At 50.6% G+C, this 15,547-nt stretch overlaps 1 protein-coding gene across 1 annotated transcript in view; it reads right to left on the minus strand.

The window, feature by feature from the left end:
• Itga9 (integrin subunit alpha 9) overlaps positions 1 to 13,557 on the minus strand; it is a 307,991-nt gene extending 294,434 nt beyond the window's left edge. Inside the window, exon 1 of the mRNA XM_075964201.1 lies at positions 13,129 to 13,557. Within this exon, the coding sequence (XP_075820316.1) occupies positions 13,129 to 13,316 (188 nt within the window). The 5' untranslated portion in view covers positions 13,317 to 13,557. The remainder of the gene's footprint in view (positions 1 to 13,128) is intronic.
• Positions 13,558 to 15,547: the final 1,990 nt, after the last annotated feature.

The following is a 15,547-nucleotide window of genomic DNA, read 5'->3' on the forward strand; positions in this document are numbered from 1 at the left end:
CTGATTTGTCAAGACTGGCTGGCTAGTATGCCCCCAGGATCCCCACCCCCATCCCCACCCCCGTGCTGGGGTTACAGGTAGACACCAGGGCTACCTTTTCATGATGCAAGCAGGGCCTCATGCCTGTACAGTGAGCTCTTTAGCCCACTGAGCCATCTCCACAACACCACTTACAAGACTGGAGTGCGTGTGTGTGAAGTCAGTTATGCATTTTAAGTGTGTGTGTACTTTGCAGATGACAATGTCACACCACAGTGTCTAAAGGATGGGCACACTGAGCATCGGCTTCAGTGTCTCCCATGTCTCTAGCGGATGTGTATTCTCAGCTCTCCTCTGCCAGGTCAGACTGGCTGCAAAGGCTCCATCGCAGCCCCACCGTCCTCTGAACTCTCCTCTCACATCTGCAGGTCAGTTCCTTGGAGAGCAGGTAGCAGGAACTAGGTAGAGGCATAACTGCTTCCTGGAGAAGGCCAGTGTCTCAAGGCTCCCCCGCCTTCCTCCCTCCTTCCCTCCCCAGCACCCACACTGCAGGGCAAAACTACAGCCAATTCGATGACAAGGAACCAAAGAACAGGGATTACAAACTTCCCACCCATTAGGTTTGTTTTCATGCATATGATTCCAAACCAAAGCTGCCCCAGGGACCCGTGTTCCAGCAGCAGGAATGGAGCTGAATCCGTGTATCTAATGCAGAGAACCCCGGGAAGCACTGCCTGTCCCTCACCAGACACAAGACAGCTAAGCAGAGTGGAGAATTGTGAGCCCTCTGACCACATGGCAGGCTTCGTCAGAGAGGGAGAAAGCAAGAGGCCAGTGTTTACACCTGGAGCGGGGGACCAGAATGCCCCAGGCAGTTCCTCTTTCATTTCAGTGGTTCAGGAAGTCAAGCTCCACGTGGCTAAGCCGTGGGCTTGCTAGGCACATTAAACTAACAGTACTACATGGGTTGTCTGTGAGTCCACGGTGGTGTGTGTGTGTGTGCAGGAAAGCATGCACATGTGTGTGCGCATGGTGATGTATATGTTTGTGAGCTGGTAAGTATGCACATGTGTGTGCACAATGATATGCCTGTGTTCACAAGTGGTGTGTACATGGTGGTGTGTCTGTGCGTGGAGTTAAGCATGCATATGTGTGTGTTCATTTTTGTGTGTCTATGTGTAGGTAAGCATGCACATGTGTGTGTTCATTTTTGTGTGTCTATGTGTAGGTAAGCATGCACATGTGTGTGTTCATTTTTGTGTGTCTATGTGTAGGTAAGCATGCACATGTGTGTGTTCATTTTTGTGTGTCTATGTGTAGGTAAGCATGCACATGTGTGAGTTCATTTTTGTGTGTCTATGTGTAGGTAAGCATGCACATGTGTGTGTTCATTTTTGTGTGTCTATGTGTAGGTAAGCATGCACATGTGTGTGTTCATTTTTGTGTGTCTATGTGTAGGTAAGCATGCACATGTGTGTGTTCATTTTTGTGTGTCTATGTGTAGGTAAGCATGCACATGTGTGAGTTCATTTTTGTGTGTCTATGTGTAGGTAAGCATGCACATGTGTGAGTTCATTTTTGTGTATCTATGTGTAGGTAAGCATGCACATGTGTGAGTAGCATCTATGTATCTTCCTCTATTGCTCTCCATCTTGTTTTTTGAGACAAGCTCCCTCACTGAACCAAGAGATCAGTGCTTTATCTAGAATAACCAATGTGTCACAGCAATCCTCATGTCTCTGGCTCCTCAACCCTGGGATTCCAGGCACGTGCCACATTGGCCTGCTTTTTATATGAGTGTTAGGAATCAAATCCAGGTTGTCATGACTGTATAGCAAGTACTTTATGGCTTGAATCATCTCACAAACCCCTCCACTTTTGGAGAGAGAGTTTTTATGCATCAGCCTGGTCTTGAACTTACTATCGAGCCAAGGATGACCTTGAACTCCTGATCCTGGTGCTTTTGTCCTCTGAATGGTGAGAATGCAGATGTGCACTGCCAAGTGTGGGTCGATGCAGTGCTGAATTCAATACATATGGCACAAGCACTCTACCACCTGAGCCTCATCCCTAGCTTTCTGTCTGCATCTAAGCATTGTGCCCAGTACAAGATTTACAGGCCGTACCCTCCCTCCATCAAGCTGCACGACCTGCAGTGTGTTTACTGAACACTCTGATCCTCAGTTTCCTCTGCTATCAAATGGGGAGGAGTGAAAATATACCCACAAAGGATTCATGTGAGGCTTGACTAAGAGAATGTTCTAAGGCACCCAGCACAGTGCCTGGGACAAAGTAGCTACTCAAAGAAGTGCTTCGATACCAAGTAGGAGTGGGCAAACACTGACATCTCACTTGTCCCAGCTCCAACTCTTGGCAGCACCCCAGGATCTCCCGGGTCCTTAGAACTCAACTCTATTTTTTGCTACGCTAGGCAGGCACTTATTCAGGCTTTCCGCTGACATCACAGAAACCCAGAGATGGTGAGGGTGATTTCACCACTAGTCCCATTAGGGAAGCAGCCACTGTCTTCCACCCTTCCTGTACCCTGTCCCGTTCAATGGAATCCTCCCTCCAGCTCCTCGCACTGAGAGGCAATCTCTGCTTCCTCCTCTCTGAAACTTGCATTAGCCAATAGGATTTGAAGGAAGATGAAGGGTTGACTCCCGGGCTGGAGTGTGCTCTACTGGCTCTCCTGGCACCCTGCTCAGTGCCTTGTGCCCAGCCCAGGCTAGCCTGCTAGACAACAAAAGACATGGAGAGCAGAGATGAGCCTCCCAGTAGAAGCCAGTCCTGTACCACTGGCCAACCACCCCCCACAGAGATTGGCTACTGAGTCCCGAAAGAGCCAGGCTCAGGATAGAACCCTTGCTGATCCCAGCCTAACCTGATCGTCATGGAATCCTGAGATTCAGAATGAAGGTTGGTGACACCCATTGAGTTTTAGGATCATTGGAAAGAACAGTTTATATTTTTAAGGGAATTGGGCTTTAATAACTGACACTCGTCTATTTGCTGCTGAGTCTGTTCCAGTCATTCTGACCGGCTGCCGAGAAGGATCTCAACGGCTCTGCTTGCTTCTTCCTCTATTTTCCTTCCTCCAGAGGACTCTCCTCCACAGCCAGGACCACAGACCTGTGACTGAGGGCTCTGACCTGTGAGAGGCATAGTTGTTGTTGGAAAGACCTGAATGGTTTGCCTAAAGTCCATTGTGATTGACTTGGCTAGATTTAGAGTCACCATGGAAACACACCTCTGGCTGTGTCTATGAAGATATTTCCAGAAAGGGTTAACTAAGGACGGGAAAACCCATCTTAAATGTGATCAGAACCAAGACAGACTAAGGTAAAGATTGAAATTCAAGGCAAACTGATTGCTGGTATTCATCTCTCTGCTTCCCTACCATGGACACAACGTGACTGGCCACTTGGAGCTCCTGTGGACATGCTTTCCCCACCATGATGGACGGTATACCTTTAAACTATGAACTAAAACTAATACACCCTCCTTGTCAGGTACTTGGTTACAGTAACTAGAAATATAACCACTGCACTGTCCCAGGAGCTGGCCAGTTTCCTCCAGCCACATGACCTTGGACAGGTGCCCTCGCCTTCTCTTTTCTTAGCTCTAGAATAGGGACATTTCAGGGCTCCCTTCCAGCACAGGGATATGATGGACCCCAAAGGGAAACAGCAGATGTCAAAGTGTTTAGGGGCCCTACACCACAGGGTGGGTGGATTGGAGTCTTTCATTTGTAAGGCCATAGATTCACAGAAATGCTCCTGAACGTGGTATTGGGCATCTCTTTCCTCCTTGGGAACTTACTTCCTTGAACAAGGGCTTGATTAGGGTAAAGGGAAAGTGGGCAGTATTCTGATCCACAAAAGAGTTGGATTAGCATTAACTTAGACTGACCTGGATCCAAATGACAACCTTACCCATGTACTTGCTGGATAACTTTGGAGAGGTGATGTGGGATGTCCTTCTGAATGAATAAAGCTGTTTCAGCCAATGGCTTAGCAGAGTAAAGCCAGGTGGGAAATCAGAACAGAGATATATAGAGAGTAGGTGGGGTCAGAGAGATGCCATGTAGCCACCAAAGGAGAAAGACGCCCATGGAACCTTGCCAGTAGGCCACAACCTCTTGGTGATGCACAGCTTAATAGAGATGGGTTAATTTAAGATATAAGAGCTAGCTAAAAATATGCATAAGCTAATAGGCCAAGCAGAGTTTTAATTAATACAGTTTCTGTGTGGTTATTTCAGTTCTGGGTGGCTGGGAAACGAACGAGCAGCCTCTGACTACAGACAGGTGAATTAACCCCTCTCGTAGGCTCCTCCGCATCAGGCTAACAAAGCACATGGTGCCTTGGGCACACGGAAGTAGCCATCAAAGGATGGTAAAAAACTGAACTGTAGCTTGGAGGTAACGAAGGGAAGAAGAGGCACAAAGAGAGAAGCAGAGAGCGTTCTAGTCCATCTGAGGGGAGGAGAGTGTGGAGTGGTGTGGGTCATGCTGGGAACAGACACCAAGGGAGTCAGGTAGAGGAGGACTCGTGACCAAGGGCCGTGGTCCCCTCACAGCTGAGAATATCAAGTTCACATTGGAGTCCAAAGGAAACTGCCTGGCAGGGATGAGAATATTCTAAGTGATGTTTGTGCCATATACTTCGGCTAATGGACTCTTAAAACAATGGACCCCCCAGAAACTGGAATTCCCCCAGGAATCTCATGCTGGGAGAAGAAAAAAAACGCTGAAGTATAATCCAGCCAGAAGGGGAAATTTTCACTCGGAAAGAGATTCCATGGTGTTGACAACTTGGGGACTGATCTTCCTGGAGCCCCAAAACGATGATAGGTAGGAACATACCTCGCCTGGGACTGCCTAGACAAACATAACTCTGTCCTCTGTTTAAATCGTTACCTCACTTGAAGAGGGGACATCACTTGATCCCTCGCCACCCTCCCAGATGTGGTCATATTGAAGAAATGTTGTTCTACTTTTCACTACCCCTTTGGCTGTTTTAATGGCTAATGGAGAATGGGTGGCTGAGCCCAGCTTGGGGCACGGACTGTGACCACATGTCTGGTAACAGCACCGCAAGCTTAGGCCTCTGGGGGATTAACGTCAGAGTCTCCGCATCCTCCTGTTGTTTTCCTGCATTCATTTTCTTCTCCAAGAAAAATGGAGCAAGGCTTTCACATCCCGGTGTCTATAAGATGGTAAAAATATAAAATTCTCACCATCTCAGCCCTTAGAATCACAGGCATATGGAATGGTTCGGTATATGCTCATGTGTATACATGTATGTGTTCAGAGGTGTGTAAAGGTCAGATGACAAACTTGGATTCGTTCATTTCTCAGGCACTGTGCACCTTCATTTGAGATGGTTTTTCTCACTGGCCTGGAACCCACCATGACAATCGCATGGCATCGGATCCCACGTTTTACGGGACTCAGATCCTCTTGCATGTGTGGCAGTGTGCTGAATGAGCTGCTCAGCCCCACGGTTAACCTTAATTGGAATGGGACATGCCTAGATTAGCACAGCATGCTCTGGGGGTGTTTGTGATGATGTTCCCAGAGATGGCTACAGCTCGAGAGCTCTGACTTGGTGGATGGGTGTGCGTGGAAGGGCAGGAGCCAGGGTCTCATTGGATGACTCGGGTCCCTCTCTGGACAGTGTGTCTTTGGAGAGAACACATTACGCTCTGGTACCTCTGTGCCTCCTGCTGTACTTCCTTCCACTGTGAGGGGAGGAATGTTCCTCTGGGCTGCTTGCCTGCCCTGCTTCCATTCCCGCTGGTGAATGTCTACCCGGCTGCTGGCATCCCCCTCCACGGACGTCAGAGCCCAGCTTCTGCAGCCTTACTCGGTGAAGGCGAAGACTTGTGTCTGACTCTAAGAGAAACTTCTGGGTCATCAGCTTGAATCTGGGCCTCATGAGGTATTTCACTTCTCGGACCAGACAGCTAACAAGTCAGGCTTTTTTCCACGCAGACAGCCATTGTTGGGCTGCTCACTGTAGTGGCATTTCATGTGTATTTGAATAAACAAAGCTTGCTTGAAGATCAGAAAAGAAAAGCAGCCACACTGGCCAGTCTTACAGACCAGGCAGCAATGACACACATCTTTAATCCCAGTAGACACACTAGATTGCTTATAGAAACCAGGCGGTAGTGGTGCACGCCCTTAATTCCAGAACTAGAGAGGATTATAAAACGGGAGAGACAGCTCACAGTCTCAGTCTCCTGAGACTCCTGGAGGCAGGATCGCCATTTCCGACTGAGGTCAAGGTAAGAGCCAGGGCTGGCTGTTTGCTTTTCCAACATTCAGGTTGAACCCCAGTATCTGTCTCTTGAGTTTTTATTAATCATGCTTCAACCCACCCTACTGTGCAATCCAGGGAAGCAGATCACCCCTACGTAATATTTTAAGAAGTACCTCAGCCACACACCCCCATCACCATAAAGCTCTCCCCATGTGCACTGGTCAGGTAATCATGGACCCAGTTAACTCTCGGAAACCGTGAGCCAAAGAAACCTTTTCTCCCTCTTGTGTTTTCTGTCAGGAGTCTTATCAAATAGATGAATTAAAACATGACCAATAACAATTTACTTCCCATACTTGTGTGGGGCCTTGGGTGGGAGCCCAACCGAGCTGCTGTGACCCGGGCAGGTTCTGCCTGCCCCCAGCTCTGTAGGACATCCAAAACTCTAGGACCCACAATTCATAGGTCTTTGATTAAGGGTCCTGATGGCATTAAGATGAGTGTTCACATAGCCTCTTTCCTTGTTGCCACATCAACATCCATTCTGGGTCCTCCAGTTCCCACCAGTGAATAAGAAAGCTCCCGTCTGGAGAGCAAATGGCTGCCCCCAAGGCCAACGATACATGCAGGAAGATGAGTTGTTGCCCCGGACACAGGGACACGAAAAAAACACAAAACTTATTCCCTCCATCTGCTCTCACCCCTGACGCCTTGCGGGCTACCCAGGAGCCGCATTTCCCACCTGTTGCTGTAGCCATTGTTGCTAAACTCACACACAACACAAGTTCCTTTGTCTCTCCAGAAGAGCAGAGCTTGGGGACCAAATGAGCCCCTTCCGACTCTCAGTTTCCCCCTCACTCAGTTTCGCTCTCACTCCCTACGACTTCTTCTGGTACAAATGAAGGCGGTGAATAAAACCGTTTGTTCTACCTTGGTTGTCAGCCAAATCCACTTGCTTAAAAAGATCTACAGTTCCTAGACCTCAGTGGTTCAAAGTTAGGGAGCGCTCTGTGCTTTCAATGTCCCTCTCCTGAACCCTCTGACATCAGAAAGAGACCCCGAGAGCCAGCTGGTGGCAAAATAATGTGGACCCTGCTTCCAGGTCATCTCCAAAGCCCATTGCCATGTCTAAGTCTCCGGGGCTGTCTGCAGTGGAGGGAGACTCGGCTAATTGGGCTGGGGAGCAGACTCAGTTGGCAGGGTTTGCCTTCCGACCCCGATGACCTGACTTCAGTCCCCAGAACCCACACTACAAAGCCAGGTGTGGTGACATATGCTTCTTTATAATCATGACTCTGGGATTCCTGGAGCTGGCCAGTTGGCCAATCTAGCCTCCTTGGCAAGTTTTAGGTCAGTAAGAGACCCAGCCACAAAAAGCAAAGGGGGCGGAGTCTGAAGAATGGCAGCTCAGGTTGTCCTCTGGGCTCGTACATGCTGACACATGTGCATGAGCACACACCAACATATACACACTTAACCAAATTCAGTTACGCCTGTGAATACGGCTGGCCTGTCAGCCTTCCCCAGCAACACTCTCTGAAGGAATTCTTTTCGTTTTTGAAAGTTATAGTCAACTCCGTTGGAGGTAAACGATCTCTGAGAACACTGTTCCTGCTTTAAATAAACACGAACACAGAGCTTTCCACACGTTATCAGAACAGATTTGTCACAGGGGACAGGAGCTGGCTGTGACAGCCCTTCACGCTCTCACACTCAGTCTGTCCTCTGGCCCTGGAAGGTTCTCCCTTGGGCAAAAAGGTGATTCAGCACCAGCTGGGGAAACAGCACCCTGCCTGCTCTCAGGGCCTTCAGGGAAACCTTCTGGTTCCCCTTAGAACGGAGACCACATGCGTGTGCTTTTCGCACCCCCACCCCCAGGAGATTGAGGAAACACATTCTGCAAGACCAGAGAGGTCTGGTCTGAGTACAGCTATCCAGAGAAGCCTCTGAGGAAGTGGTTGAATGCCGTCCCTTGGGAGCTCAGAGCTGAGCAGAGGGGTTCGCTGAGCTGACATTGGTTGGGAGCTTGTGAGATGGCAGGGCTTGTATCACTTCCGATGTTTCCTCACAGAGATTGACAAGGCCAGATGGGGTTGGGGAGCAGAGCCCCAAATCCCAAGGCCCTCTTTCCAAATCCTTCACCTCCTTAGGAATTTCCCCCTCCTCCCTCTGAGTAAACATCCCATGTCTGCCTCCCCTCATCTGGAGCCTGTGGTGCAGCTGATAACTTTGCATGAGGCACAAGGCGAGAGCCCAGAAACAGTGGTGACGTTTCCATTAGCACAAAACAGGCGACATCAGCGTTCTGCAGACAAAAAGAGAGCTCACCCCCTTCCACGCTCCGCACATTTTCCATGTAAGCACCTTGCAGAGGATTTCATAGTTAAATGTGCTAAGGATCGACTTTTTGTCCTTCCTTGGGTCTCCTTTTTTTCTTGCCTTGCCCGTTAGTCAGTAGGGGCTTGTGGGCGTGATGAGCTTTTCCCAATTTGGGCTGTCCCAGACATGGCCACTAGCCATGTGGCCCCTCATGCATGACTGTGAGACTGAATTCTTAATTTTGTTTAAGTCCATTTGTATCTACGTCAGTACCGCCGGCAGGTGTCAAACAGCACTGGGCAGCCCTGTCAGAACTTTGGGTTCTCAGCTCTAAATGCAAATGGAACCTTGGATCTGCTCTGACTCCTTTCTCAGTGATGCTCGGGCCAGATTGCCACTTCCAAATGTTCGTTCAGTGACTGAACACAGCAGTCTTGCTGTCCCAGGAGAAGCAGGAAGCGTGTCGTTGGAGAGGAAGCCAGCGCACCCAACCACTTTGGACTCTAGAGCATGGGGCAGGGACGGGAGGGGGGACCAGGCTCCATTTATTTTTATCACAGAGTGTTACAGTTGTCGGCTGTGCAGCTGAGAAGCTGCTAGGGAGGGGGACAGAAATTGGCTTTGTCTATGTTCCCTGGCACCTACTTCTGTTGTTCAAAGGGTGCCAGAAGAAGCAGGGTTGGCAAGGGTGGGGACGAGAGAGTTCTGAGTGTGCAGACGCTCTCTGGGTGTCATCAGAGAAAGAAGAACACTCAGCCACTTTCATGTCTGCATCAAAACTGATACAAATGTCATCGGGTTTGTATGGTCCATCCGCCACGGGGACAGCTCTTGCCATCCAAGGTATGGTGACAAAGGTCTGTCACATAAGTGCCTTGAACAAAGCTGAATTTGGCTGTGTCCTGGGTAGAATGTGATGACAGGGACCAGACTCCACACAGGGGTTCTGAAAGGCAAGGTCACCCCCGTTCTCTCCACAGGCATTGACCTCCCCCAAGAAGAAGCAGATTGGGTTCATAAAGAACTCAGTTACAGACCCAAGAGCTGACAGCTCCCTGTGGGGTTCTTCATAAGCTCTGCGGCACACACCCAACTGCGGGCCTTGTAAAGCAGGCTGCAGATTAGTTGGGCAGTGGTGGCACACGCCTTTAATCCCAGCACTCAGGAGGCAGAGGTAGGCAGATCTCTGTGAGTTCGAGGCCAGCCTGTTCTACAAGAGCTAGTTCCAGGCTAGTTCCAGAACAGCCAGGGTTGTTATACAGAGAAATCCTGTCTGTCTCAAAAAACCAAACCAAATGAAACCAAACAAAACAAAACCAGGCTACAGATCTGACTTGGACCCAGCTGGTTATTATTAGAGGCGGTAAACCTTTCTGAAGTTAGATCTGTGGGAAATTTTAGGGATCTACTCTTGAAGAGGCAGCCAGTCCCTTCCTCCTCTAGGTATGCCCCTGCATCTGCAACCCCCGGGGTGCACCCAGACACCACAGAGCTAAAAGCAGCAGGGCCAACAGCCGTGGATATAAGTCAAAGTCTACACTGTGAGCCAAGAGGAACGGTTTCTCTGTGTAAGATTACTATCTCAGGCGTCTGCGACAGTAACAGCCCTTGTGCTATAGCACAGCCTGGACCCCTTGGCTCCACCACCTGGTGTCTGGGCTCTCCCTGTCCTCTCTAGCACATTCCCTGCCCTGTGTACAACACATCCTTTCACCTGGGAAACAGGGAGTTCAACAGCATGAAACAAATGTCTCAAATCACGTAAGGACTAAGAAGATAAAGAATGATCCACACCCAGATTTACTTAACATCAGTTATCTTTTCTGTAGCTTTGGAGCCTGTCCTGGAACTCACCTCTGTGGACCAGGCTGACCTTGAACTCACAGAGGTGCACCTGCCTCTGCCTCCCAAGTGCTGGGATTAAAGGCGTGCACCACCACCACCCCACGAGTTATCTTTTCCTGTGCAGATTTCAGTGTCTTCTCTGGTAGAAACCCCTCACCTTCTGACGGTGAACTTTCTAAGTTACTCTATGTGATTCTCTCTACTCTCCCACTGCACCAGACTAAACAGCTACCAAACTCCAGGACCTGAATGCCCCGGGAGTTTCCCGTTTCATGAGAACTTTTTTGATACAATACAGAATACTGTACAACTGTCATGCTTGCTGACCCAGGAATTCTGATTCCAGGAATTGATTGGGAGGAAATAATTAAGAATGTCCACAGTATGTCATTGTGAGAATGCTTATACATGCTATTACAATTTTAAACAACTGGGAACAACGGGCTCAGGGGTTGTCCAATACTGAGAGACTTAGAATCAGTCGCCAACTCAATCAACCAACCCCAGAGTTGAGAGTTAGGGCAAAGATTTGGGGTAGATGCATATTTCACAAGACTGGACTCCTACGAATTTACAGCGACCAGCTTTAAGATTATTCTAAAAGTATAGGAATAAAAGTAAACACGGGGCTGCCAGTGGGGCTGGCGTAAGTCTTTGTCTGAAGTTCCATTAACCTTAACAGATCTAGTTCTAGAAAAAAGTAGGAGAGAGGAAATGGGAAGTATCTCCCGCTTCCAAGTCCACATGCCTCCGAGCAGAAAGCAGTGTCAGAAGACACCATACTTGAGAGCCAAGATAAAAATGTCGGGGAGAAGGTAAGAAAAGAAGAAAAACGCAGGGAGAAAAGGTTTTGAGAAGCACCAAGAGAAGAAGGTAAGAAAAGACTAAAAATAGGGCATTGTGCTGAGAGGGCAAACAGCTTCAAAGAGATTTTTATAGTAAAATTCAGGGGGCCACTGAAAATTGGGAGATCAGCGATCCAGTGCAGGGAGTGGCTGGGCAGGAGGGGACATGTCTGAGCTCAGCAGGCCAGCTGCTTGTCCCCACAGAGATGCCTGACCCTCTCCTGACAAGCAAGGTCAAGCCCCAGGATTGCCACCTACAATGTAGACTGGGCGCTCAGCATCAAGCCAACCACCTTTCCCCTGAGATCTATTCACAGCGTCTTTCAAAATCAAAGCAAGACCAACACCTTGTCTCTGGGGGATCTCCTCCTATCTGGTCGTTCCAGCTGGAGAGGATGTGACCAGGTGACAGGAGCCTGATCCCTCTCCCTGGAACCCTAGGATTGTTGCAGGGCACAGTCGTCCACACAAGCTCTGGTTCCCATTGCTTTCCTTAGCAGCCCCCCTACCCAGAACAACCCTTCTATTTTTGACAGTTCCTTCCATATGCTTAATGCCAATGCCACACTTTGTGGGGCTCTGGGTTGAATTCTACAAACCGTTTCTACCCAGCCGTAATCTGTACCAAACCCAGAGCCCACAGTGGACCTGGAGTCTGCCAAACATAGGACAATGTTCTGCCCGATTTGCAAAGGAAGGGTTTGGCAGATGCAGGAAGCAGGGGAGGCTGGTCACTAGAATGAATGTCAGGAAGGGATGTAGATGAGAGCCACACACACGGACTTTAAAAACTGCTTCTCTTGGAGGCCGCTCTCCTAAGGTCACGGTTGTTAATAAGGACAGTCCCAAAGTTTCCTTTCCCCAGGGTTCTGGAGGACCCCCATCCACAAGCCCTCATTTCCTTCAGCAGTGTCCAGCTCTGAGTAGTTTCCCGATGTATTGCATGCCCAGAGCACACGCGTTACTAATCTCCCAGCATGCTGCCTCTAAGGATGCTCGCTCACATTGAATAACACCATCAACTCAAACTAGCTGTCACCTGGGCCCACAGCAACACGTCATCTAAAACGAGGTTGGGAGCTACCGACAACTGGACTCTCGCTGCAAAGAAAAGGTGGGCGTGGTGCGGCTGCTTTATTCCAAGGAAGTGGGCTAGCGAGTACCCATCTCCTAAGCACTCCTGCTGTGGGGTCAGTTGACTTCGCTAATGATGCTTAATAAAGGAGAGACTTATTCTTTTTTGCAGGCCCACCCATCTAGTCTTGTCAGCAACTGAACCCCTGATCCAAACAAAACTTCATCCTCTTAAATCCTGTCGCCAGATTGGGGTGGCACGTGGAAGATGAGCTCCATGCTAACCACCAGCTGCACAGCCCCCTTGGGGGGGCTTCCCTGCCTTCCTTCCCTGCATCCCAGATTCTTTTGGGACTTTGTGCCCCCCCCCCGGGTACCTGGCCTGAAGATCCCCGTGTTCCCCAGGACCCATTCCAAACTCTGTTTCCTGCGCATGCAGTTGCTCTAGAAGGACATGGAGTGATCCCCGAGAGGCGTCCGGCCTTCTGGGGGCCCTTCGGGGAGGGGGGTATCCGGGGCGGTTGGCCAGCCTGCGGCGGCCCCTCGAGTACATACAGCCCAAGTAACTTTGCTGAGGCGAGAGCGAAGCCGCGCCTGATAGCACCGGGAGAGCAGGGACCCCAGGGACACCCCCACCCCCTGCCCCGGTCTCCTGAAGCAGGCCAGGATGTCAGCGTGGCCGCCAGACATTTAAATCGGCCCCACGGGAGGCGGCGTGGAAGAAGCCGGAAAGGCGGCTGCCGCCTTGCGGGACTGCGGGGTGGCCGCCGGGGTCGAGGAGCCGCGGAGACACTCACCAGCGCGTGTTGTCGTGGAAGTGCTCCAGCACCGCGTAGCCGAAAAAGGAACCCGCCGGGCCCTGGAAGCGCACCGGGCGCTGCGCGTCGAGGTTGTAGGCGCCGGCCGGGACCCCCGCGGCCACCAGCGCCAGCAGCAGCGCTCGGAGCCCCCCGGCGCCCGTCCACGCCGCAGCCGGGCCGCCCATCCCCAGCAAGCTGCCGCCCTGCGTCCTGCCCCACAGTCGGGGCTCCCGGGACACGCTGTTGCCCGGGGCGAGAGCCGTGCGCTCCGAGTCGGAGCCCGGGACGCGGTGATGCGCTGCACTGCGAGCCGGAGTGAGGCCGGGGGTGGCCGCCAGCGGGCCGCGTCCTCTTGATCCCGGTGGAGAGGTCTGAGGGCTCGGAAGGAGCGGGTCCCGGGCCCGGGCGGCGCTGGACTGAGGAGAGGCGCGCCCGCGGGGTGGGCGGCCCGGGAGGCCCGGGCGGGACAGGCCCGCAGCGCCCCCTGCTGGACGTGGCGCCACGAACACCGGCTGGATCTGGTACTGGACCAGGCGCTGGACCCCAGTGAACTCCATCCTCTCCCATATCCCTGATTCTGTCGGGGGCCCAGCTCTCTCCTTTTGTGTTACCCTTGAGCCTCACACTAAGACCCAAAGTCACCAGAGTGAAGGATGGGGGAATAGTCTGATCCTGCCCATCTGGAAGCTCTTTTTTCAGAGGCAAACACTCAAGATGTTAATAAGAATCCGTCCTGTGAAAGGGAAGAGAGTTCTGTCCTTCCATACTCCCTGACCTGGTCAGTGCTTTCCAACTTGTCAGACACGCAACGTTGCAGCCAGATCTTGCAACAAATTATATACACGTCCAACAAGCCCGGCCACCCCAGCCCACGCCCTGACAAGCTTTTTATCTTTGACTCTATAAAGTTGACTGGTCCCAGTTTAATGTTATTCCTGAACTGACCCTTCGCTCAGGTAAAATCTGACCCTGCTCCTCCCATTTCTCCCCCTTCCCCCGCCAAAGTCTCACTCATACTAAACACATGCTTGCTCGGTCTTTTTCTTTCTAATTAGGTTTGCCCTTATAACAAACGGCACAAGATCCTGGGGAGGGGGGGAGGGGGGGCGGAGATTCAGAATTATCTAATCAGTCGAGTCGAAACACAGAGATCTTTACAGCTTCTCCTGGCTGTCATCAGAAGAGCCATGATAAAGGAAGCAGGGCCACTGGAGGGGTTCACGGGCCAAAGAGTTCAGGCAGCTTCAAAAACACGGGAGACAGTGAAATGTAGTGATATTTCATCTTTATTTTAATAAATAAAGCTTGCCTGAAGATCAGAGAGTACAACAGTCCCACTAATCAACCTTACAGACCAGGCAGTGGTGACACACACCTTTAATCCCAGTAGCCACACTAGTTTGATATAGAAACAGTGGTGCACACTGTTAATCCCAGCACTAGAGAAGGAGGAAAATATGGGAGGAGACAGCTCTCAGACACAGTCTCATTCTGAGATTCCTGGAGGCAGGATCGCCATTTCAGACTGAGGTAGAGGTAAGAGCCAGTGGCTGGCTGTTTTGCTTTTCTGACCTTGAGGTTGAACCTCAATATCTGTCTCAGCGTTTTTATTACTGCTACAGTGAAGCATCTTCTCCCCTACTGCTTCTGGGAAGGCGGCCCAGGGATGCCTTGGCGCCCCGCAGCCCCCTGACCTGCAGGATTGTTAGACAATAAGCACAGTTGTCCTAGGCCGCTGTATTCAGATCATTTGCATGGTTCTGATGTGATCCTGCTATCTCAGGGCTACCGCTACTGTAATAAACACCACAACCAAACGCAACTCAGGACAGGAAAGGGTCTATCCCAGCTTAAGGTTACTCTGTCGAAAGGCAAGGCATGGTGCCAAGGCAATTGTTGAGGGAGAAAACATGGGGGAACTATGTGACGGGCTTCGTGGCTGGCTTGTTTTATCCATGCTTAGCTAGCTGTACATATGACTTAAGGTCACCTGTTCAGGAAATGGTACCGCTCACAGTCTGAGCCCTCACACATCGGTTAACAACCATCCCCACAGTCACGCTCCATACAAACCTGATGGAGACAATCCTTCAATGGAAATCTCCTCAGGTGACTTCAGGTTGTTTCAGGTTAGCAGTTAATGCTCACTAGTACAGTAACTTAAGTTCTGTGCAAAGGTGTGTGTGTGTGTGTGTGTGTGTGTGTGTGTGTGTGTGTGTGCACGCCTTAAGGAAAGACCCACAGATTTTACCAAATTTTTAAGAGGTAAGGTAGCCTTTATAAAGGTTAGGAACTGGGAGCTGGAGAAATGGCTTAGAGATTAAAAGCACTTCCTCCTCTTGCAAGGGACCTGGCTTCAATTCTCCACACCTACAGATTGGCTCACAAACAGCTCCAGCCCCAGGAGATCCATCGC

This window comes from Microtus pennsylvanicus, chromosome 3, assembly GCF_037038515.1.
Source record: "Microtus pennsylvanicus isolate mMicPen1 chromosome 3, mMicPen1.hap1, whole genome shotgun sequence".
NCBI classification, from domain to species: Eukaryota; Metazoa; Chordata; class Mammalia; order Rodentia; family Cricetidae; genus Microtus; species Microtus pennsylvanicus.